Here is a 25,945-nt window from a genome sequence, read left to right on the forward strand (position 1 = left end):
ACCGAGCCTGATCAGGTCAACCAATGCAATCATGCAAAAAGCTTACCAATCCTCTTCCATTCTCCAGTCTCAATCATCATCAATGATTGTGTGTGAGGCATCAATGCGTTACATATTGTCTCACATGTTTTATAAATCATCTTATAGGCTATTCCTCAATACCTCACTTAGTTTGCGTTCACCTCAAATAATCTCACCTAATCCTGCAAAGAGGTTAAGTATGAGAAAACATTTCACTCTGTCATAGGCAAAGTAAAGCTCTCAAGGATTTGTCAGTGCGTTCAAGCCAGCCTCCACTTCGGAAAACACGGTCAAGTCAGCCCCCACGTTGCACTGCTGTGCGCGTATATCCTATTAATTACGGTAGAGGCCTGTAAAAACGGCCTTCAAAATAAAAGCACTTACTCTTGTCAATAACAAATATACCTACCTAAAAACATATCTAAAATATAAATATATACTGGATCTTAAATTAAGAAATATGCACTGGATAATGAAATCAAGGGTTAGAAAAAACATGTGGGATGCATTTGAAAGTGCGAAGGGCGAAGCCATTTCTGAACGTGATTTTCAAAAATCCGACTTTATGAAGAGCACCTGAAAGCCACAAGGCAGCGGATGTAGCAGCAGCAGGAGCAGTCTACAGTAAAGAGGCAACCATGTAGCGCTGAGAGTAGAAATATTTCAATCTGACTGGCTAAATAATATGTCCTCATGCATTCATGTCTTTATAAACGAGTAGCGTATCAACATGTCTTGGTGAGAAAAACTGGACGCTCGGGCGGAAATACAAGGCGAGGGAGTCGAGTGTGAAACCGAAGCCTGTTACATAGAGCACTCGTTTGGACGTTTGGGAGCTGCGTTGGGCTACTCTTCTGCTCTTTTATTCAACTTAGGCGTTTTATCAGCCTTTTAAATGATTGCACTTATCGGGCTACGCATACTGTACACTCGGGGGAAGGGCGTGTAACGCTAACGGATACCGGGGTTTGTAGTTCGCACAGGGGTCTGTCCATCCGCGTTACCGCCCCGTTTCCTCCCCTGTAGGCTAATAGCACGGCCAGGAGAAGGCTGAAAGCACCGTTTTAAGATTGGACTATAAACAAAAAGCTGCTTGCACCATGGGGAATACAACCTCCTGCTGTGTGTCGTCGAGCCCTAAACACCGGAGGAACAACCACTCCAGGCTCGAGCCCTACCGGCCGGAGCCGGAGCTGAGCCGGGAGGACACGGGCTGCAACCTCCAGCACATCAGCGACAGAGAGAATTTAGACGGTAAGATGCTATGATGTTACCCCCTTTTTACGAAGTATCAACATGTATTTACTGTATGAAAAAGTAAACCCATTATTATTATTGTGTTGTGAAATAGCTAGGGACAGTAGCCCAGTGTATTTCTCTGAAAACACCCACACCTTTTAACAGATAATGAGAGCTTGCAACATCTGTGCAAAGGACCCACCCACCCGTTACACCAATAACTAGCCTACAGTACTGTAAGCTTCCCTTTCATTGGACTTCCAATATGTTGTGAATCAGCCATATGCCTTCCAAACTTATATGCAAGAGTACCGAGTCACTTTTGACCACCAGACTCAGGGACGCCCACGAGAATACGATTGTTAACTTCTTGATCTCTGTGAAGTGTCATCACATTCATCTGTTTATAGAACATACATCAGTATATAATCTGCCGATTGATATATGATTACAATCAACAGTTCTTCATGCAGGTCTCTTATGCTATCATACATGTACATAGTTTACTTTCTCCTGAATCTGCTCATTGTGTCATTTACACTATGTTATGCCTTTTAATATAGTATATGCTACATTGTTGGAATAGCCTGGGACTTAAGATTTCATTGCCAACAACTTCTCTGTAGATATAGTGCTTTTACAAAACCAAAGCCTTTGAATTATTTGCTGAAGGAAGTAAACATACCCACTAGTTTCACTTTTCCTTGAATACTTATGACACACTGACTTAAAATGTTTCCAGGTTTGGAGCCTGGTTAAGTTGTTGGTCTGAGCCAGGACCCTGAACTTGCATCATCATCATCATCATCATCATCACCATGTGTCTGTGTGTGAAAGGGTGTGTGTCGCCTGGACAGCGTGTTGAAGGGCGGGTGTGAATTTGTGTTCCAGTGGGAAGTGATGTGATTATGATGGACAGTGTTTACGACAGAGTGTCCATTCACCTCCTGCAGTGAGCTGAATAGGGCAATGATGCAGCCACACATATCAATGCTCATTAACACCAGAACAGTCACACTCTGCTGTACCATTCCGATATAACTTCTTCAGAGTCTTTCGGGAGGTCTTTGTGCATCATTAACACCTGAAAAACCAGTCAAAAAGGTCACTTTGACTTTAGTATTTTTGCTGTTTCTCTGGCATGGCAGGTTTCTTCCTAAAGCTATGTTGCTGAGTCTAAGTCATGTGCTGTGCAAAAAGGTCAGTCAACCTCACTGAACTCCTCCCTGTGAGTAGTGGGCTTCCTGGAGTGTGTAGTCAGAGAAGCCTTCAGCTCATGCGCCCTTTTCAACCTCTTTGTAACTTAAGAATCCCAAAGCTTTCATAGGATGTATGAGCTATACACTTCTGAGTCAAATGCCTGCAAGGTGACATCTTCAAATGAATTGTGCTGTCTGACCAACAGTCCAAACCCTCCAAATGTTCGGTTTACGATCATGTGAAACGGAGAAAAGTAGTAAATCCTTACATTTGAAAGCTTGGACCACATGCGTTTGGCATTGTGCTTGGAAGACGAGAAAACAAGAAGAAGAATAGTTGATAGAATGGTGATAGGACACTTGATAGACTCACCGATTAAACCACTGATTTTTGCAGCTATAATTGGACTTCACTTTGGGATCTGCAAAGTACATGTTTTGTCATTTCATAGACTAAATGATCAAACAAATGACATATCAATCCGAATGTATGCCTTTGTGGAATTAATAATTAGTTGCAAGTACATTGGTTGGAAGCTACTTATGGGTATGGGGGTCATGTAATTCACTGCTGTCCTTTTAATCAGTCATTGGACATGTGGAAACAAATCTAAACACAAAGCCTGGCATTGTTCCTGCTAAAGTGAACGTGATGATGGAAGGAAGGGGAGAGAAAGAACTGGTTTCAAGCTGGTTTTGGGTGTTTGTCCCGTTTACACAAGTCTTTAGGTAATGACCCTTTGACTTGTGCCACAGGACCTCTAACGGCATTCCTCAGCCAGAAGACTCCTGTACTTATCCTGGGGAGGAATACTGTTGGAGTCCAGAGAATGAATACATTGGAATGTCACATAGGGGCAAAATCCTGACTTTATATAAAGAATTGAAATCTGCCTTGAGGAAATAGTTGTTTGGCTGCATGGCAGTTTGATTTAATCTGTTATATTTGATGTGGTTCTCCCTTTAACACATCATTGATTTTGTGTGCATAGCTCATCAGTTTCAATTTTAGTGTTTGTCTGTAGATCTCGTCTTCATCCTCATGTGATCATAAAAAAAGTCAGCCATGTGAACTGCTGACAGGGGTGACGACACACACACAAACAAAACACACACAGTGCTAATTGAACAGTCGCCTCACAAGTATGAGACGGTCTTTAAGGTGGCCCCTTCCACAATTACACAGTGTAATCTCATTTGCCTGAGCAATGACTCCCTCTCTGTAGCCTGTACAGCATTCATAGAAAGAGGCTGGATGTTCATGCTTCCCCAGACAGCTTATTCATCTCTATTTATGACTATATTTCTTCAGTCGGTCATGCTTTATGGTTGTACTTCATTAATCTCATTGCCAAGCCCATTACTTGTCTTAGATTGTGATAAGACATGCCTACAGCCACAGATATACAGACATCAATGGATGTTAAGTTTTATGGTTGCTATCAAAACAAAGATTAAGTGAGTGATTCCCAAGGGGGAGTAAATCCATTTGGAATAACCCTTATGCTAGGTGTTGTGCGAGCATATTCCAGATTCTCTCCTGTATTAAATATGAAAAATGCATAGGTAGCTGCATGAAGAGGTTTTTCTAGAGTGTGTAGCTATCTGGTTGTTTGCTGGCATCTTGGGTGAGGATTTAAAGGCTCTAAAAGACATAGGAATAATAGTTTCTTAAATCCGACTCCTTTTGAAATGGAATAGAACAGCTTGTTTGCTGAAATTGGGATTTTTTTCAGTATTTAGAAGAGGAATATTTCCAATGAATCATAATACTATAAGAAAAAATGGAGCACAGAATGATCAGACGTGTAGTGCATGCACCTCAACATAAATAGGATCATCATGATCGCAGTGCTAGAAAGAGAGAGGAGCATTCTTTCCAATTTGCAGACCCTCCAAACCAACAGCGGTGTTATTTTTAGTCTAATTGGATCAGAGAATGCTGTATGCTGTAGCTCTTAGTAAAGGTAAACCGAGGCCACTTATGATGTCTCAGAAATAAGAGAGAAACGGAAAGCGAGATGAAGGATGAAACAGATGGAGTTCTCACCCTGTTTGGGTTTTTACTTAACATAGAGAACTGTAAATGAGCAATAGCTCAAGGCGCAGCATCCGTCTCTGTCTCATCAGTGTTAAAGTTAGTTATTTCTGGAGCACACATACACATATTGATGAGTCTCGCTTGCAGGCTAATTGAAATCTGGACATGGATTATTCATGCCTGGTTGATGAGCCTGGGGAGTCTCCTAGCTGTGAATCGCAGACGAGTTGACCTACATGTACGGTGTATGATATGGTTTAGTTTTCATTCTTGCTGGTGAAGGATGATGGTGATCCCATGTAAAATACACACATGTATGAAACATGTCTGCCACTCACAATCATTGACAGATAAAACAACTCATCTACCTGAAGACTTTTTTTAAAACTTTTGCTCACAAAAGCCAGCAATTTCCCTGAAGAAATAACAGATCGTTTCACGGAGAAGGGTTCCCATTTCAAAAAACAAATGAACCGATTCACAGTGTTAATGAAAACTCAATTGCCTGAGACAATCTCATTCCAGTGTCTCGTTTGGCTCCACTCGGCCCATGCGAGGAGAGATGCATCTGTGCTGCCCACAAATTACCTGTCCGCGCGTTCACTCGCGGTGCCGCTGTCTCCGGAGTCATTTAACACTGTAATGGTTTTCTGCCGCTTCTGAAATAAAGCAAAGAGACAGCCTCTGATCAGGAACACATTAAAATAAGACAAAGGGTCTGACAGGAATGCATTGTTCTCCCGATGCTATTGAGTTGTAAAACCATCACACTTTTTTGAACACTGGACTTGGATTTGCAGTGTGCTCCTCAAAATCACTTTAGATTACTTTACTTATCCCGTCGGGAAATGTGGTGTTGTGGGCCATTTCAGAATGACACAAAAGATAAAAAATTACAAGTAAAAAGACAAGAAAACCTTACTTAAAGATATTTATAGAAACATAACAGCTTGAGTAACACGTCCAATTAAAGAGTAAAATAAAATTGTGGAAATGAAAGCAGAAATATAAACATTGTACTACAATTTATAACGTACTATATGACAGTTTGTGAAGTGCTGTGTTTATTAATTATGCTAAATTCCACAGATTAAAAGGATACTAAATATCACGATGAAATTACTGTACCTGTCCCCCCCCTCAAATTGATAAGCATTGGCATTTTGGTGATGGATTGTGGATTATATGTTGTACAACTTAATTCAATGTTTAGATTTATAGGGCTTATTGGTCCAGCCATGCCCACGCAGAGCTGATTGATTGTCCCCCTGAGACTAAAAAGGGGTTGAAAAGAGGTTCCCTTCATGCTCTGGTTCTTAATCTTTTCCCCTCTGATGGTCAGAGCAGGTTACAACTTCTAGAGAAAAAAGGTTTGTGCAATAACCTCTGTTTGTTTTGGGAGCGCTGTCAAAATGGGTTAAGCTCGGGCTTTGCGAGACAGCTGTGTAGTGAAGCGTGGGAAGCCAATAGCCCTCAGCCCTCATCATTTTGAGTGTTCTTCCCAAATCCAACTTGTCAAGGAGAGTGTGTGAAGCTGGGGCATTCAACTACATGCACACTTAGGTACTCAATGGCAATTAGATGTGGTGTTCAGGAGCTCAAGAGATCATTTGGGCACAGCTGTCAACAGTGACAGTTACAGTGGACAGGGACATACACCTTTCGAAAGACAGATCAAGTGAGCTATTGTTTTATCAAGTGTATGCTATCCTTTAATCTTGTATACTAGTCCACACAAAAGAGATACGAGTGTCTGACTGACATCATTTCAAAACATATTGTGTGTGCATTGGAGAAACTCCAAATGAAAGTAGGTATTTAAACTGCAGAAAGAAAATGAAACTTCCTTGCTAACGGATTTGCACAAATTCAAACATCCATTCTAATAAGATTGCTTCAGCCCTACAGCCGCTGTTGTTGGATTTGATGCATACTCCGCTATATGTGGATGTAGCAAGCATCATATATTTTTCCCTAGAAAGATGACCTCCTTGCTTTACCAGTAAATTGTAATTTATAGTATACATTTCTTACAGTGTTGACCTTCTGCATGGCCACACTGTATAACCAATATTATTTTAATCTCACGTTAAATCATAGTAATTAAGTAAGCAAGGTTAAAAACGCAACTGAACGTGTATTTATGGAATATTCTATCAGTACAAAGGCAAACGCAGCAATAGCAGCACTGTCTGATGTCTGTAACTCATACTGGCAAATGAACGCATTGCTTAAAATTGAACACATACATATTTCTACCAGCATGTGCTTTGAATCCACACGTGACTTCCCTGTAAGGGTAATTGCTGTATCACCACATGATGCTCGTCATGTTTGAATAGATGTTTGTGTTTGTGCATATTCTAGTAGAGCCATGGCTGAATCCGACACATACTTGAGCGATACAGCCATCCGTTGGGACCACCGGAGTTGCCGCAGTAGTTTGGTGAGCAGGTGTGGAGGTAAATACCTGCTTCTGATTGGCTGTTGGAAGTCCACCTAGTCTGCCAGCATGGCAACACCTGAGAGGCCCTGCAGAGGTTTCTTCAGTGTGATCACGGTGCAGTGAATGTGCCATCTGTTCATTTTCAGCACAAACGATGGGGTTTCTACAATGTTTATTCCAAGTATCACACATTTTAAGACACCAAACCTCAGACAGGTTGATACGAACAACATCCAAAGACCGTCCGTTTTTATTCATTTGTCTGATATCAAATCTGCTCATCAAATTTGAGTCTGTGTGTCTTTACTTCAGAGCACCCATAATGTCGCCAATCTGTCAGCTACGTGTGCGGAACACTAAACAAACACCATGTTTATTGTAGTGCGTCTGCTTGAGTTTATGTTGATTTATGCCTTTTCGCTCATGCCTGCATTGGGTCATTCGTGCATGCCAACATCTCTGTATGCACGTGTTGAAAATGTCAACACAGACTGTATGACGGAGTTTGGCACAGATGGCCATCCTGTCATCGTTGCCTCCTTCCACAGCTTGATACCGGATGAAAGTCAGAGATAGAGGCAGTGCGTTGGATTAAATGCATCACAACTGCACAGCTTTCATTGGCCCAGCAAACACATTTCTGACCTTGAGTGCAAAAGACACACTTTTTGCGTGTTCTGCACTAGCTGCTGGATTGTTATTTTTGGGGTTGAAATTCCTAAATTGCTAATTGCGTTGACTTTTCTACCAGAGGTTGTTGTAGATCACTGCCTATGGTGCATGGATCATGTTCTGCAGGGACATATGGTCATGGAAGGAGAGGAACTTGAGCGGTCCTTCAAATCATCACGTGTCATCATGTAACATCTGTTTTAACATCTCAATTCCTCTGACCTGGAGCATGATATACTTATAACCTCTCCGAAAAATAGGATCGTAATAGAGCCATGTACAGTATGTGTTCTCCAAAAGTCATAAAAACCAAAGAAGCAACTTTACTCCTTTTTAAATTATTTTGGGGATGTTGTTGTCTCTAATTGGCCATCTCTTTTCCATGTGTCAGCACACGTAGCACCTTGTGCCCCTCGCCATAATTGCTGTCACCCAATCCGTCTGTCTGTCTCTTCCTTTGATGGGCCTGCCTCCACCATCTGAATCGTTTCAAGCCGGCGTTGCCTGGTTACAGCGAGCAGAGGATGCAGGGATGGGAGGGGGAGAGAGATAGAGGGGTGGTGGGTTTATGACTCTCAGCTGGGTGCGGGGTAAACGAGTCCTCTACTGCCCTTGGGCTCTTCAACACCTAACAGCATTTACGTGCTTCTGGTCAATCTCTCCTTATAAATGCATAAACAAAACAATTTCTACTGCTTTTAAATTAAAAGCTGTCTTTACAAATGTAAACCCTTGTAAACCTGAGTATATCAAAGCTATATTAGTGAGTTACAGCTAAATCTGCACCAATTTTTCAGTTAAATAATGAATTGATAGGCGCACGTATGTGACTTTGGGTGATGGAATAATCAATTTACTCAGTATTTGATATTTCTACCTTCTCAAACCTTTGTGTCATACATGATGGTAAACAGAATATTGCTCAGACAAAACGGGGAACAAACTCTAAGAAGGTTTTTCTCAAAGCGACATGTGATTCGCACCTTCGTAATTATGCATCGTTGTGAAAGAGGGGAACTTTTTCTGTCATGGCCCCTCGCAGAAATGACTCGTTAATTAAACCGCGTTTCTACCACTGTGGTATCTTTCCCATTAGCGGTTATGATGGGGACGTTTTGGTTTTTTTTTGCCTGGGAGTTTGATTGCATTTGTCTGGTTACCCATTGTGCCTCTCTCTACTCATCTTAACCCACCATGACGTTCTCTGTAGTACAAAGAAGAGTCGATTCAAACGGAGAAAATAGCTGAATCAACATTGAAGCTGCACAGAGATGTTTAAATAAAGCCTCAGCAAGCAGATGGGAAGGAATAACAGCTGATGTTGCAATGCCGTTATATTTAACTACACTGATAAGTGCCGGAAATATGAGCTACTGGCCCCACTAAATATCGATAGCAAGTAGCCACTCTCCCTTTCCCCTTCCAACATCTCCATCTTTAGGACTTTGTGGCATCGTTTACTGCTGCCTCCTCTGTCACATTGGGATATCAACGTATATGCTCTGCCTGATGTTTGCTATTTTCTTCCTTTAGGAAAAATGTTCCTTCGCTTTGCTACTCTTCCCTTCACCTAATTACAGCCATCCATCAAGTGGAAAAGTAAACAGGTCCACCACAGACACACCAGTACACATCGCCCAGTACACCGCCAGGCAGTACCTCGTAACACGTCACTGTGATGGATTGTCAGAGTTGTTAGGCTTTAATGTAGCCCTCTCTGCAAGGATTTATTGTACTTATTAAATCCCACAACTTTTATATAGCATTAGAACATTTTCAAGCCACTTCAACAACTTTTGGACAGATTGCAATAAAGAGACCAGTGATTTGATTCTATCCTCACATCGTCTCAGAAACGTTTCTACTGTGGAGTCACAGCAACACTTCCTACTCTTGTTGTCAGGCCGCTGCTGCTTCGACTTACCATCAACTGCTGCTTGTAAGTTTATGCACATATGTCTCATCTTAAGACATATTGGAGTGTTTGGAACAAATTACCTTCTGCTTTCTACCAAGAGAATTGATTGAAACTTAAGTTTTAGAACAGCATGTTTGGGTTTGATGTTCAAAATGTGAAAAACACACGAACAAAGCAGTTTTAAGTTACGCTGCAGTCATCAGAAAGAATGTTTTTTTGTAAAAATTCCCCCTACACATTCCCCTCAGTCCTCTTGTCCCTGTTGGCTTTCCTTTGATAAAAGCTCAGCTCTTTTCCTCTGAAGATGAGTGTAACAGCGCGCTGAGTTTGGCAGCTGTTGTCGATCGATGATGGGAGCTCAGGGGTGGTTTAAGCTGTTAGGAAGAGCTGCTGCCGGCGCTGTGTTCCATTGTGGTGTGTGTGTGTGTGTGTGTGTGTGTGTTTTCATGTCCGTGTGTGTGTAGATGAAAGCTAAAAGGGATGAGTCATTAGGCATTAGTCTTTCATTCGCTTGTTTTCCCATATCCTCTGTAACAACCTTTACTCTGCCTTGCTTTTCTTTCCAGTTTTAGAAACTAAAAGTCCAGAAATTAAGTGAGGGCAAATGTATCAAGCAGAATGAATGTGATACAGATACGATTTCCTGATTCCTGAACCACTAAAAGCAGATGGGGTATTGCTATTAAGGCTTTACAATAAAAACCTTATCAGTGCAGCTATAACCCTGGCTCGTTCCTTCTTATCGTACACACTGTTCAAATGAAACACAGCTGCTGTATTAAGCGATACAGAAGTCCGTTCCATAACAAAGATAACATGCTTCTACAAGGGTCCATACCTTAAGTGGTTCGTTATCCAAGGTGAAAAGCCACTGTACAGTCAAGATCTGCCCTCTGTCGCACATTTACAGCCCCGTTCCCTATTCACTAACTCTCACTTTGTTTTGCACATCACACACACTTACCGAGGGGTGTTATCAGGGCCAACTCTCAGTGGTGCAGTCATAAAGTTTGTGCTGCGATAAGTATTGGATGGTACGTGCTTAGCTGATCCAAACTGCTCTCTAGAGGATGTTAGACACCAAAGAAACAAACAGAAAAAAAGCGAATGAAACAGAAGTCAAATAAACAAGAGCTGCCTTTGTTTAATATTTCAAATAGCTGAATTGGGGTTATAAAAATAGTACAAACAGATACATCTCGTGTGTGAAACGCTCTGTTACAAGATTTGCCGGGCCGGGTGGTGCCGTGCTGTGCCAGCTGGATCCCCTCAGGCTGCCACCTCAGTAGGTCAGCCAAAAACCCGAGAAGGGTCTTCCTTTCTGGGCTGATGTTGCAACCCCATGCCCCCCCCTCATGACAGCCTCCAGCGGCAGAGTGCCAACAGCAAACCACAGTTACACAAATATTCCTGTTCACAATGTAATTCAGTGGTATAATGGCCATCAGTTTCCTCTTGTTCTGCAGGTGGTTGTGTTGCATGTGTCGGGGCTTTCCTGGTTCAAATTTAATGTTGGGGTGAAGTTGGTATCTGGGATTTCTGAATGGGGGGAAAAAACAATTTCCAGGTTTAGGAATGTACAATCTTAATGTGTATTCTATAAGATTCACGAGTTCTGTATAAGTTGTCTAAATATTATTTTCTAAATGCACTTTCCTTATAGAGCAGGAAAGACGTGTTTGCAAGAGTGGACTGTCGAGTGTTTATTTTGCGCTATTAATATATAATCTGATTTAATCAAATGTTTGGGAAATCAACCAAGACGCTGTTTATGGATAATGGCTAGAGGGGAAACAAACAAATGAAAGTACTTCATCACATTGATGGAATACTGGAATGCGCCTCTGCGTGAGAAGCAGTGATTTAATATTTGAGGAGAAATGCCACATGGAAATGCCTATTGGTTTTTTGTTCAAATATGCCTTGGTTAAATCCACACACTGACCTATTCCCTTCACTCTTTGTTCAGTCTACCTCCCTAACAATGTGTAACCGTCACCCCTTACTTCATTTCCTCTCCGCTTCCTGAAACACAGGAAGTTGGTCGATTTCGTCTACCCCAGGTTGTAGAAAAGTTCGGTGGGAGCCACCATGCCAAAGGGCACTGACACCAGACATGTAGAGGGGCACTCCCTGGGTCTGTCAGCTTCCTGTGTTAAAAAGGTGACATCACCACATGTTAAAGGGCCACACACACCATGCCAAATCCTACACACTGTCCCTTTAACACTTGCTCTCTTTAGTATTGATGTCCAAGTAGAACTTTACTTGAGTTTTTTGTGACTGATGTGTTTCAAAGGCACATGAGTGAGTGAGTGAGCTCTGCACTGCACTGCACACGCCACTTACAGTTAAGCAGTGTGTGTGTGCGCAGCATCATTAATCCACATGCACCTCTCCTTCACTGCTCTTTGCTTCTTCCCACACACCCATCTTTAATTCAGCAGTGTGTGTCACCTCCTCCTACATCATAGCAGTGTGTGTGTGAGTGTCCTTTGAGGCCCTTCAAGTGTCCTTCAAACACAAAAAGACAGTAGTTCAAAAGAGTTTGGACACAAAAGCAGTGGCTCACTGACGGAGGATGTATGCTGCTGCTCTGTGGTCACCATTACAGTGTGTTTTTAATGGCAGATCTATAGTTTTACATCATCCATGGTCATTTCCACAAGCTTGTTGATATTTTTTTACTTCCTCTGCTCCGATTCTCCCCCATTTCTTCTCCCTTTTTCCGCTCAGTTCTATTCCGCTTTTTCACGTCTTCCTCCTCTCAGTCATTTTCTATCATTATCTCGTCTTGCAGCCCTTGCTGTCTTCTCTCTCCCTGTCAATCAAATTCCAAATCTGTCACTCTCAACGCTTCATTTTCAGCTCTCTGGCCCTTTTTTGCCCTTTTCTCCCTCATTACCAGCTTGTCACTCTCCTTCTGTCCCCCATCTTTTGGCATCTGCTTTCCTTTCTCTCCATTAGTCTTTCTGGGTGTTGGTCCCCTTTCTGACCCTTCCTGTTTCACTGACATCATCCAAGAAACCAGGAAGCTGATGATTGGGACACTACCCACCCCCCACTCTTTTTGTGTGTGTGTGTTTTAGTTGAGTTTACTTCCCTGGATTGAAATAGAGCTGCAGTTGTAGTTCATGATTAACCTACACCAAATATCGACCATAACCATATGTCAACAAATGTTTCATCTAAGGGTTTTCAGGATATTAAAACCCTTCTCCAGGCTTCCATAAAATCCAAGCGACTGTGGAGATAAAATACCAATCTACTGTTCAAACAGCAGTGGTTCTTTGTTTTAAACTAGGCAGCCATAGCTGTAAACACCAGGCTGCCGGCTTACACCATAGTCCATAAATCCTTCAACTACCAACTCTGTGTACATTTCTTGTTTATCATTTAAAATAAGAACCCTTGTGTCTGCCTGTGGGACTTCAGATTTTGGGCTATGGAACTAGGACACAAATTCAGTGGTTTTAAATAGCAGCAATCTGCCAGGCAACTGTTCCTATAACCGCTTCTGGTTTAGCACACGTCACACATGGACATTTTCAAGTCAATATTGTATTAAAAAAAGGTTCTTAAATGTAGTAGTGAATGCGAGTTTGTGCAGAATTTCCATTCTAAATGTGGTTGTACAGGTCCTATTTTAAAACCCTTTTCATGTTTTTATCTAGTTATTGGTACATTAGTGTTATATTGTATTTGTACATCCTTTAATTTCTCTTAGACATATTTCAGACTCCTTAAGACAGATCCCCTGGTGGCAGGTGGCTGTATGTGCAGCAGTCAGACTCAGGATAGACGCAGTCAGAGTACACCAGCTTATCAAATGCTCAAAGATCGTGTCGTGTGTGTGTGTGTGTGTGTGTGTGTGTGTGTGTGTGTGTGTGTGTGTGTGTGTGTGTGTGTGTGTGTGTGTGTGTGTGTGTGTGTGTGTGTGTGTGTGTGTGTGTGTGTGTGTGTGTGTGTGTGTGTGTGTGTGTGTGTGTGTGTGTGTGTGTGTGTGTGTGTGTGTGTGTGTGTGTGTGTGTGTGTGTGTGTGTGTGTGTGTGTGTGTGTACAGACAATGATGTAAAACAAATCTATAGCTTTCGAGTGTGTTTGCTTAGCACATCGATTTACAAACGACCGTTTAACCCAGCAACGCTGCAGCAAACTGTTGGCTCACCGATTGTTTTTCCATTTGGTTCAGTCTATTGCAAGAGAGGCGGTTAACCCCTAAAACCAATCTCATGCATCTAACCTCAGAATGGAAGGTTTTAGTTCTCCTGGTAATTACAGCAGAGCCTTGTGTTAATTGCCTGCTATTCTTAATAATTACTGTACTTCTGAATGAACTGACATCTTAAAAACTAGATCAGCTACTCACTTTTAAAACTGTATAAAAGTCAGTGGTCTTATTTAATGTTGCCTGTAACACTTTTCTTTCCTTTTGTCTTTCAGATTTGCCCATGGAGTACAATCCCTCAGATCATCCTCGGGCCAGCACCATCTTCCTCAGCAAGTCTCAGACTGACGGTGAGCTTTTCAACCACCTTTAATCTCTCCCAAACCTACCTTTGTAACCTCGCCTGTAAAGTAGGGCAAGAACATGTCTAGCGATTGTTGGTGAGTGTGTCTGGGGAGTTTGAAGGGGCATTGTTAAATATGTCTGAGACTGTAATCGTATCAGGCACACACAGGACCTGCTTAGATGAGGTAGATGGAGTGTGTTACTGTGAGACTTGGAAACATAGCGCAAGACTGAAAGTGTGTACAAATCACCAATTTAATGGGTAATTCCTTCAAGAAGAGTCATCCAAGAAGTTTTCTTTGCCCTATATGTATTCTCTCTGTAGACTGTAGCTTGAAGAATGTCTCTTGGAATGTTGGAACACTGAGAAATGATTCATGCCTCATCTAGTACCGTAATAATATCCATTCAACATGCACCAGTCTATTAAAAAAAGATGAAAGCACATCATACTGTATACAATTCCACACAGCTTCAATTTGTAATCATAAAGCCTATAGCATAAGTGTACATCAGTAGAATGCATTAGACTTCTCTGCCACGTCTTTCCCAACCCTCCTTTAAGACGACCCATTCATGTTGTTCTGAAAGTTCTTCGAAGTCTCCATAGAGTTGCCACATGTGACAGATTGCACATGAAGCGAGGATGCAACCTGGAAAATAACTATTCATGCAAGACAGACAATGGCTTATGCCACCCGCTGTTGCATTGATGCAGGGATTTTCAAATGTGGAGCTATACAGAAGCACTGTTCTTTCATCCACCAAAAAGGCTCCAGGCTGGCTCCCGTGGAAATGTTATACCAGCTGCCATTGCGTCTGATTTTGAGGCACACTGGGGTGTTTTGATCATCTCTACGAGACAGAGACTGATCCCGTATAAGTCTGGACCCTTCAGAGCCTTCAGAGGGACAGTAATGCATTTCAATCAAATGAAATGTGATGAAGCCGTTCTCTGAGATTCACTTCAGCTGTAATCTCTTTACTTTGATGATCAGAGGCTGGATATTGTTCCATTTTGCACACACTGGAGAAAAGAGTGGTAGCCCGAAGGCGGACATATTGATCTGATATCTGGTCCTGGTGCTCTTTTATTTGACTAGCCCTTGTATGTTATCTCAACACATGGTATAAAACAAGACATAGAGACAACCTCGACTTTGTATTTTTTCAGTTGCTGTGCCAAGCAAGAGAGGTAAGCACTTATATGATGGGTAGTACTATGCTTACTGTGTGTGGTCTAAGCTTTACCGTGTTCTTGTACTTGATCTGTCTCGTTCGCCGGTGACGTGCCTTCTCTGCTAACTGCTGATTTCATGTTGCGTGTGTGTGTGTTTGTGCCCATGTGTATGTTGGTCTTTATGCAACAGTAGGAAAAGGCCTGTACTGGGCTGCAAACAATATGCATTTTAACTCCTAAAATGATATATACACCCTTTTCCTCTCCAGCAGTGCTAAGGAAGTTTTACTTTTACGGAGTGGTTAACGGGATAAAAGCTGGGATTGAACTGCTCGATGAAACTGTGCTTTCACATGAGCATCATCATGATGTGTAGAAACCATAATAAGCTTTTCTTTCTTATTATTATTTCTGAAATTAATCCAGAAAACACTGAGGTAAGGGTGTTTATCCATTAGATAAAAAAATACAGGCCTAATTATAACGCAAGTGGCTTGTTGCTAGAAAGCAGTGCTCACAGTCACGGCTGCCAACAGGAGAATAAAAAACATTTGCATTTGTGTGTGTGTGTGTGTGTGTGTGTGTGTGTGTGTGTGTGTGTGTGTGTGTGTGTGTGTGTGTGTGTGTGTGTGTGTGTGTGTGTGTGTGTGTGTGTGTGTGTGTGTGTGTGTGTGTGTGTGTGTGTGTGTGTGTGTGTGTGTGTGTGTGTGTGTGTGTGTGTGTGTGTGTGTGTGTGTGTGTGTGTGTGTGTGTGTGTGTGTCGCAGAGGCTCTCTAGGTCACTGTATGCGTATGTGTGAGGCTGTGCTCTGCATCTGTGCTAGTTTGCTTTTCTGGCGATCTCTTTTTTTCTCTTTTCTTGTGTGTGCTCCTACATCAGAGTGAACATACATACACATGGATGCACAAACAGACACAGCCACATGAACGCTGTGTGTGTTGTGGTTATAGTGCTGCCATGCACTCAGTGAAGTGAGCTCTTTCAAATCTAACCAACGCTCACGTCCATTAAGCAGAATTAGCATTTGTATGAACAGAAATAAATGAAAACGGATTAGCTCAATGCCAATCCACTCTTGAATGAAGCAGCCACTATGCTCCATTTTTATTTGGACTCATCAAATCATTTCTTCCTATTCAATTTAGCTCTGAAATGTTTGTTTTCATCTTAAAAAAGTGGTAATCAAACTGCCATGCTTCGTTTAATATAGTAGATATAACTAGAGAAAAAAGGTTCTGGTTTGATATCTGTGATCGGGAACTTAACCCCGGATTAACCCTAGATAAATGCTGCTCCCTGTCTGTGAAGGTTGTGTACTGCACGTGTTGAGCTCTAAGTGTGTGTTGGTGTTCACACTGCTGACACTTCTCTCTCATTTTCCTTTTCAGTTCGAGAAAAACGGAAGAGCCTTTACATCAACCATGTAAGTACGATAAAGGAAATGATGTGTCATAAATTAAAAAGGGAAATGGTAAATGTTGCACAAAGGCTTATCGTCTAACTCTCAATCATTTGGTGGTGTAATACAATTGTGAATGTTATTATGGTGCAATTGGTGATTTAATGTCTTGTATTTTTTGCTAGTTCACACACATTTCGGAGAACAAGGTAAAGTCCTTACAATGTCCCTTTTAAAATAACCCAACCCTTGTTAGTATTCCCTCACTGTCTAACCCCTTAGATTGCATTTCTAGTTGTAGTTACTGTAGACGTGTGTAGATGTCATCATGTAGCAACAACATTTCATCACATTATGGTGGAGTTCATCTTTTCATACTTCCTTCTGCCCAAAGTTCAGCCATTGTTAAACTAAGTACTTTTTAAGTAGTGAATCCTTAACATTATTATGATTTTGAGCAAAACAATGAGTATCCCAATTGATAAGATAAAGCTCTGGTTCAGTTTGTGCCAGGAGCAATAGAGTTAGAATAAAATGTGTTGAAAGTTCATCAGTAATTGGAGGTTTGGGGAATCCTTGAAGGTGAACTCCGCCATGAAATCCATTCCCGCATGACAGAATGAGTTTGTGGGCTCACAGGTGCTCTACTTTCAATGTGTTAGCAGACTTTTTTGCTAGTCCAAGAAATAGAGTTTGACAATCATGTGTGTATCCGTCGTTTCTATGTGTGTGTGTGTGTGTGTGTGTGTGAACTCCAGCATCATCCAGGCCTGGTGAGACGGAAGTACAGCTCATGTTCTACTATATTCCTCGATGACAGCACTGTCAGTCAGCCCAACCTCAAATACACCATCAAATGGTAACTGCATAAACTATTTAATCTCTGTCCACGCTGATGAATAATATGTTGGCTTATTGTCTTTTTAATCGTGTGTTTTTAATTCCTTTTTTGTTTCTCTACAGTGTCGCCCTTGCAATATACTACCACATAAAAAACAGGTACGAGTGTTTCCATGCCTTAAATGAGTCTGTAGTCCATTCCTAATTCTGCATCAAAGGTTAGCAGACAAAGATAAAACCTTGCCAGGAAAACATGGAGCCTTTTCAAAGCTTATGTTGAAAGTGTGATGAAATTGGTATCCTTCTGTGATACAATGTGGTGGGTGTACAGATATTGTGTTCTTTGCCTCTATTGCCTCTATATAATTGGTCGGAATCCCAAGTAGTGCAGCTGTTAGAAGAGCACAGAAATGCCCTCGAACGGCTTCTTTGACAGGCAATAAGACATCCTTAAGGGTTTAAGGAATTCATATTTGAAATGAAATGAGCCTCAAGCCATCTGCTCTTGATTTCCATCTTATCTGATGTTCCCTCTATCTGTTTCTCATTGCAGAGATGTGGACGGCAGAATGTTGTTAGACATTTTCGATGAGAAACTGCACCCGCTCTCGGTAAGGCCGTAACTAAACATACGTTTCCATTATGTGAAGGCTGTAGGGCTGTCAGGACAAAACACACAAGCTGATGAAGAATAAATACCCACATGGGGAAAGCTGTCTCCTCCATTTTGGTAAACAATAACATCAAATGTTGTGAACAGAGTGAATCATTCATTTTCATTCTGTCTGTTATCTTGTGCTCTAGAAGTCTGAAATTCCTCCTGATTATGAAAAACACGACCCTGAGCAGAAGCAGATCTACCGTTTTGTCAGGACGCTGTTCAGCGCCGCACAGCTCACGGCCGAGTGTGCCATTGTCACGTTGGTAAGTGTGTGTGTGTGGGTGTATTTCAGTGCTGACACCAGGAGGGAGTGTTGCTTCCCGACTCTCTTTTGTGTCTCCCTAATGTCAAGTCCTTTCTTCTTTTCCCTCACACTCTTTTCTCTCATTTATTTTTCCTGAATCCGATGAAACGCTTTTATAAACCCCTCCAGAGATCGTGTCCCCAAGAAATGTTGAAAAGTCCCTTAATCCTCACAGGTGACGCGAGAAAATTGGAAGGTTACACGAGTTGGTACAAAAATGGTTTGATCTGTGCAATTTCCTTTTAGAATTACTAAGGTGTGAAGTAAGTCTGCAGCAAGAATAGAATTGGTGCTTTATTGTACCGCAGGTTCTTTCCCCACGATAGTAATGTAATAATAGGAATATCTACACTTAATTAATACATAAGCGTAATTTACTTGTGCAGTTGCATCTGTTTTATAGTTTTCTCCAGACTTTTAGCGACAATCAGTTGGAAATTCATTCTCTCTGCCTCCCCGCTCATCTGCCCAGATATATCTCTTTCCACACTTTGTCACTATGGCCAACACGTGTGTCCCCAGGGACCCGGAGAGTGCGGGGTTAATACGGCCGGCCTTGTGGCCTCGTATCAAGTTGCTCTACTTCCTGACAGATGGGCGTCAGATGAAAGGGGTACCAAACACAGAGGCATGGTGTCTTAGTGTCTTAATGTTTCTATAACAAAGATGTGTCAGACTTAACTAAAACACACGCATACACACTGCTCCTGCAAGTCCCCCAGAGAACAGACTGGCATGTCATCAATAATTGAATAGAGCTGTTAGCCGGCGGTTATCGGGTTATCTTAGCTGATAGAGAGTCTTCCTTCCTAGTCCTCACATCATAGGATAGCAAAGGAAAGGCTTCTCCAGCAGATGGAGACGACAGAGATCCAGAAAAAACCACCGCTAAGGACAACACGTCGCACAGCTCCACAGACCAAAGCCACTTCCAGGGCAAAGCTTATTTATTTGGGTGTCACAGAGAAACTAATAATAGATTATTTCCACATATTTGAAGACGTTCTACTGTAGACTGATGTGTTTGACTATTTCAGTGGATAATCCTGATCTAAATATTGAGAAATCCCGGTTTTTCAAGTCAGAGGCTATGTATTGTGGTTAAGCAGGGTTACAGATTGCCACACTGCCTCTGGGTTGTTTGTTGTGCTTGTTATTATATTTTACTCCCTGTGCAGTTGCATTCATATCCCTCAGCGTGTGGCCTGGACCTCATTTCAAGCAGGCTTTCTTCAATGGCTGCTGCCAGACGAGTGTATATGTGGTGTCTGTTGGCAGGCCACAATAGGTTAGCATAGCCTGCAGGCACAAAGCCAAACCCAGCATGACGTGTCCAATTAGCCACCTGAGCTGTCTAGTAGTCGATTTAAACCAGGCTGCAAAATGTCATTAACGTATATTTTCCTGTATCTTTCACAACCTTTCCTTTCTGTCCAAACCACAAGGTACTAATTGTATGTCCAACAATAACACAGTTGTATGCACCCTCTCACAAATGATCATCCACTTCTTTTCGGATTCTGTTCGGATTATAAATTACATAACACCAACAGCTCTGCCACAGTGCAGCTCTGACACAACTCAAATAAGTAGAATGTGCAGTATATTCCACTCTGCGGTAAAAAATACAGCATTGCCACAGAAAATGCTTTTATGTCAGACTTGTCTTATGGGATGACAGATTTTAAAGCTGTGACTGGTTTGAATTCAGTTGAGCCTGCAGTACATCTTATTTTTAGAACATAAGAAATGTAGTTCCTACTGAACCCGGGGGGAAAATGCTGTTTCAAGAATACAATTTATTGTTTGTATTATGTTATTGAAGTTAGCAAATTACATGTTCCAGTACCAGATCCATCTTGAACCTTTGAAGTGTATAATGAGAGATACATGAGCTTAAAAGAAGAACCTGTAAGCCATACTGAAGCTTCCATTATCAGCTAGACATTTAGTCTCCATGCAGCAGCTCTCATGCTTGACAACGACTTTCTAACAAAATGATGTTCACTGGATCAGTGGAATCAGTTCCTGTACATGTATTCCATCTGGTAAGGAACAGGTGCCCGCAGGCTCCGTGTGCTTTGTGATCTGCAGACCGTGGGAACTCTGACTACTGAACAAGAGAGAGAAATGGAAATGGGGAGAAATGCAGTGTTTCGATCCACATGGATATGTTTTAATGAGCGAGCTCCAGGGGGAAGCTGGATTTGAATCATTTTCTGACATCTTGATATTTTGGTTTTTACCTGGAGGAGGAGAAGGCAGGAGACTGCAAAACAGACCAGCAGAAAACTAACTCTGAAAGTGATCGTAGACAGGGAGCGCAGAGGCTAATCAATCACAGGAAATGACATACTTAGGTTAATGCAATGGTTGAGAATGCATTTATACACATTTCTGGACCTAAAGTCAGAATTTACAATGAGTTCTGTGTTTTGATTTAGCTGATTCAAAGAAGTAAAATTGATCTGTTTATATGATTAATGAATATGTGACATGTCTTCGTCCTAGGTGTATTTGGAGCGGCTCCTGACCTATGCTGAAATCGACATCTGCCCCGTCAACTGGAAGCGCATCGTGCTAGGAGCCATCCTACTGGCATCCAAGGTGTGGGACGACCAGGCGGTGTGGAACGTCGACTACTGCCAAATCCTCAAGGATATCACAGTGGAGGACATGTGAGTTGCTGCACACACCAAAAATATAGCTTTTTGGAGATATGGAGGAAGTCAAAAGTGGGTTCAGTTACTATCACGGTTATTAGCATACAGGTGGCTCATTTGCAGTGTTTTATTTCTTATGTGTCCCAGTTTAACCGGTTTAGTTTCCTCATTAGCACTACAATAAATCATAACATGGGATAATCATGTTCCTGTGTTGGGAAGGTGTATTAAGTTTATTCATTTAGCCAAAATAAATGAGCTACTAATACAGACAAATATTCTTTAAAGCATTGGTGGTTCAGCTTCTTTATCAGAGCCAATAACTGCCTGTGGCAAGTACTATTGAGTATGTATTGTGTATATACAGTGCATGTTATATATACCGCTACCGAGTTCTCTTGTGTTGGGTCTATGAAATGTAAAAAAATGATAGATGATAATGACCCTCACAAGATTTTGAAATCTGTTTAGTAAAAAAGGCTGTGATTTTAATACAAGCTGACCTCATTGATTCATCAACTGTCCTTTGAAATGTGCTGTTGATCTGACTTTGTATACAGCCATTGTTATTCACCGTTCCTCATGACAACTGTGCCTGTCTTCATCAACATTTAGTCACCATTTACGGCCATCCTTTGCTGATGATAGTCTGTCTCTGTGGGGGTCAGCCCGGGGCCAGAAGGTCACCTCACGTATGGTGTTTTAGTCATGCTTTGTGCGACTTCTGGACCCCCAGCCCAATTTGGCTTTGGTCATTGAGCTTGGATTACTAAAAACAGCGATACAATAGGTTGGCTCCTTTTATTTATTATCCGTTATGATACTCCTAATCTCCTCATAAGATGTCATCTACCCTTTGTCAGAGCAAGATTAATGTATATAGGCTTGTAAAAACTTTGCTCTGATAGAAGTAGGGCCCTTTCAGTTATTCCTACACCTTTCCAAATGAATAAATATTATGAACCCTCATGCTAACATGTCACTAAGCTTGGAAACAGGATAGGTTTATTAGCTTCTAACAAGCTGACAATAAGACACACATGCTTTGACTGAAGAAGCATCTTGAGCACGATGACCCACCGCTGCCCGCCCTGTGCACCACATCCGTCTTAAATCCACAGGAATCTGGAAGCTGGAGTATTTTGAGAGGTAACGCGATGCTGCAGACGTGTTGCCACCACTATGACCCCGACCTCTGATGCATTCACGCTCGTCTCCGCCTGTGGCTGTATATTCTCGTCATTGGGCTCCGATTTTACAGAGCAATGACTGCCATCCACCTGTTTGGACTCTTTCCAGTGAGAGTGTGTTCCCATATTGCACTTTACCGGACAGCGACTCGGTACTCTGTCAATTTTAGCCTTTTAAAATCCATGCTCGGGAACATACCCAGCTGAATTCCCCTTTCCACCTCCAGCAAACACACGCTTGACTGTGAAATAACTGCAGGGGTGTCTGGCAAGAACTGAGAAACACACAAAGAAATGGATGAAAATAGCCGCCCCATCGAGATAAAAAGGAAGCAGCATTATTAGGCAGGGTTTAGCTACAGTGGAATCTAAATTTAGCCCGTCTGTTGCCACATGCTTGTGATCGTGCATGGGTGGGAAAGAATAGGCGAGGAAGAGGAGGAGGATACCGCTTCTTATTAAGGTTACAATGCAAAATGAATAAGCCATGACTGAAGATAAACAGATGAAAGCGAAGGGATCCCAGAGCTGTGCAGCATGAGGCAATGCAGGACAATAGCATTTTCAAGATGAGGGATTAATATTCTTATTTACACATAATGCTCAGAGCGCTTTGCTTAGAGATCACTCTTTCAGTTTGAAGGAAGGCTTATGTTCTGGGGATTAACTTGGTGTATGTGTTGGTGCTGCACATGTGAAAATAACACACCCTGTCTGTTTAAGAAGATGGATTTCCCAGGATGGAATCATGAGCCATAACACCCCCTCCGTATACTCTCTAAACTGAATTTGTTTTTAATTTCAAACAGCTAACTTTATTTCAGTTTCACCTAGCTCAGGTTGCTAGCTTAATATCTGATTATTTTCAAGCTCTCACACATCCTCTCTTTCTCTCTCGAAAGGAATGAGCTGGAGCGGCAGTTTCTGGAGCTGCTGCAGTTCAACATCAACGTGCCGTCCAGCGTCTACGCCAAGTATTACTTTGACCTGCGCTCCATGGCAGAGGCCAACAACCTCAGCTTCCCCCTGGAGCCCCTCAACAGAGAGAAGGCCCAGAAACTAGAGGTGAGGAGATGAAATCTTGAATCCCAACCCAATTTATCGTGGCCTGAGGATGCAATGCCATCCGGCTAATTATCATTCACAAGTGCCTCGGCTTAACACAAACACTCACAAACCAAAGACTGTAGATCATCGGCTGGGTGAAGGACAGGATGGAGGACTGTGTTGCTGTGTAATTAGCTCTATTCCCTCCACATCTGTCTCTCCCTCCTCTGCTTTACTGCAGTGAGCATTTCAAACAGCAGCCCGTTAATGCTGGCAGATGCATCATTATAAGCTTTTTTTCCTCCGTACAAAAGACTCTCTATTTGATCAAATACACCTAAGAAAGATACATTGACTTTTTCACATTTAAAATATCTGAATTACATTTTTGAGAAATTTCATTTTCTGTTTAAGTGTGGAATTTCATTGGGCTGTGACCATGCTTGTTAATGATCATCTTTGATAGTTATCAGAAATTCAGTTTTCTTAAATAACAGACTGCCAAGAAAAACGTTTGAATACCAATTAAAAAAAAAACCTTAATACGTAATCTCAAAAGTTGGGGCAAAACATGAGTGTCGTCTCTCATCTTGTATACACACTCTCATCTTGTACACACACTGATGTTCTGTGTTGTCTTTCAGGCCATCTCTCGGTTGTGTGATGACATATACAAGGACTTGAGGAAACAAGCAAAGAAGCGGTCAGTGAGCGCAGACAACCTGACGGTGGTGCGGTGGTGTCCGGCCATCCTTTCCTAACACTGGGATAGACCTGTCACACATACTGTACTTCTACCTGGTTAACCAGGTGGGCAGCAGTGCTGTGGATCAGTACACACACATACACACAATATGGCACTTTTCTACAAATGTGATGGCACCCTCTCTGGCTGTTGTACATAAAATAAGTTCCACTGGCTGCCTGCACTGAACCAAACAGAGCTGAGCTGAACCAAACGCAAGTGTGTGAGTGATCGGGATGAGCACCTCGAGTGCAGAAGAGGACGCCTAACATAAATACAAATGGCAATATATGAGAGACTACGTGATAGGAAAATAGGATCGAGCTTAAGGCGAGAAACAACAGCGTCCATCATTCCCTCTGAGGCTCCACGGGCCTGTGATTGAGGAAGACCTTGTACATTCCTTTCTTTCTAAATCTGGTTCAGTCAGTTTCTTCCTTACCTGAGGCATGAGAAGACTTTTTAAAAGCTGACAGGCACATTGAAACGCTTAACTCCTTGTTGTTGTTTTTGCATTCCCCATCCAGCAGAAAGTCCTTGGAGCAGAAGGAAACGTACACAAAGGAAAGACATGTACATTCCACTGTTACCTTGTCGATAAATGTGACTGGACTACATACCGTATTCATTTACATCGTAGCCCATTATTAAACTTCTCATAAGGATCTGGGAATTCAACCCCTACAGTTACAGTTTCTGTTACAGCAAGGCCATACTTTAGATAAACTAAAAGCAATATCCATGCATTGCTTTGTTGTTGTGATTAAACGAGATTAAGCATGCATACTTGGGAAACGACTGATTGGAAGACAGCGCTCCGTCAGACGTGAGACATACTGTAGAGCTTATGTTATTCACTGCCATTGTCCTGACCTGTGGTGCCTGTAATAAGCTAGCTAACACTTCTCCCCTTTCTACTGCAGGAATAGAACAAATAACTGAAGTATTTTGTGTCAACATTTTGTACCGTTCTTCCAGCTAACAACGAAACAGCACAAGTGACATATTGACATTTAGGATCCACAAAACGCATGATTCTTCAGGGTTGTTCTGGTGAGTACCCAAATGAATGGAAAAGCATTAATCAAACCCCGCTTACAAAAAGATAGATTGTATACATTTTGCTAAATCGTCTCTGTACAGTGTAGATACAGCGCCGGTGTGCATAATCTGTAGACTGAGGTTGTACTGTAAAAGAAAAACTGAACGTGTTGGAATATGTATATTGGATCAGTTTTTACTGTACATGAGGGGGGTAGTAAATATGTTTGATTCCTTGTTCATATGAAAAAATCTATTAAAAACTAAAGTGAAGTATTCAGATTTAAATGGGAGATGCCACTTACGATTTTTGGTCTGTTTTTATTGTTACGATGTTTTCACAATGCAGAAAATGCCATGATTTTATATGTCAGGATGTATACGAGTGGATTTAGTCTGGTTTCATTCATTTTTGTCTTTTTTTTCATTTGTCTTAACCCAAGTCTGTGGAAGCATTGACAGATTTATTTTCCTTAGCGATGACGCTTGTTTGCAAGTGACAAAATTAAAATAAGCGAAACTGTCAATCTTTCCTCTTTTTTGTTTCATGAACAAATCACTTCCTGGTTTTCTTGACCTTGCTTAAAATCTGACATTTTAAAATGTACAGGCATCTAATGAAGGTTAAAACTTTACGGTAGTTTAGTTCTAGTTTTGACACTTGAACGGTTCAAAAGTGTGAAGTAATGCTTCTGTTATATGAACTTCATAACAATGGTTGTTAGCATCATGATGAATGCACTCAAATTTCCCTGAGCAGACAGTCAACTGACTGGAAAGGTGTGAAAACTGCTCATGGCTTTTATTAAGAATTCAAAGGTCAGAT

The 25,945-nt window shown here is 41.7% G+C and overlaps 1 protein-coding gene across 4 annotated transcripts; it reads left to right on the forward strand.

Moving 5' to 3' along the window:
* Positions 1 to 618: 618 nt before the first annotated feature.
* ccny (cyclin Y) lies at positions 619 to 25,646 on the forward strand. Of its 4 annotated transcripts, XM_063912745.1 has the most exons (12): positions 619 to 1,275; positions 13,980 to 14,054; positions 15,224 to 15,244; positions 16,618 to 16,652; positions 16,814 to 16,837; positions 17,387 to 17,487; positions 17,592 to 17,627; positions 18,022 to 18,079; positions 18,273 to 18,392; positions 20,945 to 21,111; positions 23,189 to 23,351; positions 23,978 to 25,646. In XM_063912745.1, exons 1-12 carry the CDS (start codon positions 1,122 to 1,124, stop codon positions 24,092 to 24,094), a joined length of 1,071 nt encoding a protein of 356 aa, XP_063768815.1. In that variant the 5' UTR covers positions 619 to 1,121; the 3' UTR covers positions 24,095 to 25,646. The 4 variants fall into 4 exon arrangements, with proteins under 4 accessions (XP_063768815.1, XP_063768817.1, XP_063768816.1 ...); XM_063912747.1 differs by lacking the exon at positions 16,814 to 16,837; XM_063912746.1 differs by lacking the exon at positions 15,224 to 15,244.
* Positions 25,647 to 25,945: the final 299 nt, after the last annotated feature.

The sequence above is a fragment of the Eleginops maclovinus genome, chromosome 21 (assembly GCF_036324505.1).
Source record: "Eleginops maclovinus isolate JMC-PN-2008 ecotype Puerto Natales chromosome 21, JC_Emac_rtc_rv5, whole genome shotgun sequence".
Lineage (NCBI taxonomy): Eukaryota > Metazoa > Chordata > Actinopteri > Perciformes > Eleginopidae > Eleginops > Eleginops maclovinus.

Excerpts from the sequence above, each read along its gene's own strand:
- ccny (XM_063912745.1), top strand. The coding sequence starts at position 1,122 with ATGGGGAATACAACCTCCTGCTGTGTGTCGTCGAGCCCTAAACACCGG. Across the intron at positions 1,276-13,979 it reads CGACAGAGAGAATTTAGACG|ATTTGCCCATGGAGTACAAT; the intron begins GTAAGATGCTAT and ends TTTGTCTTTCAG. Across the intron at positions 15,245-16,617 it reads TGCTGTGCCAAGCAAGAGAG|TTCGAGAAAAACGGAAGAGC; the intron begins GTAAGCACTTAT and ends TTTCCTTTTCAG.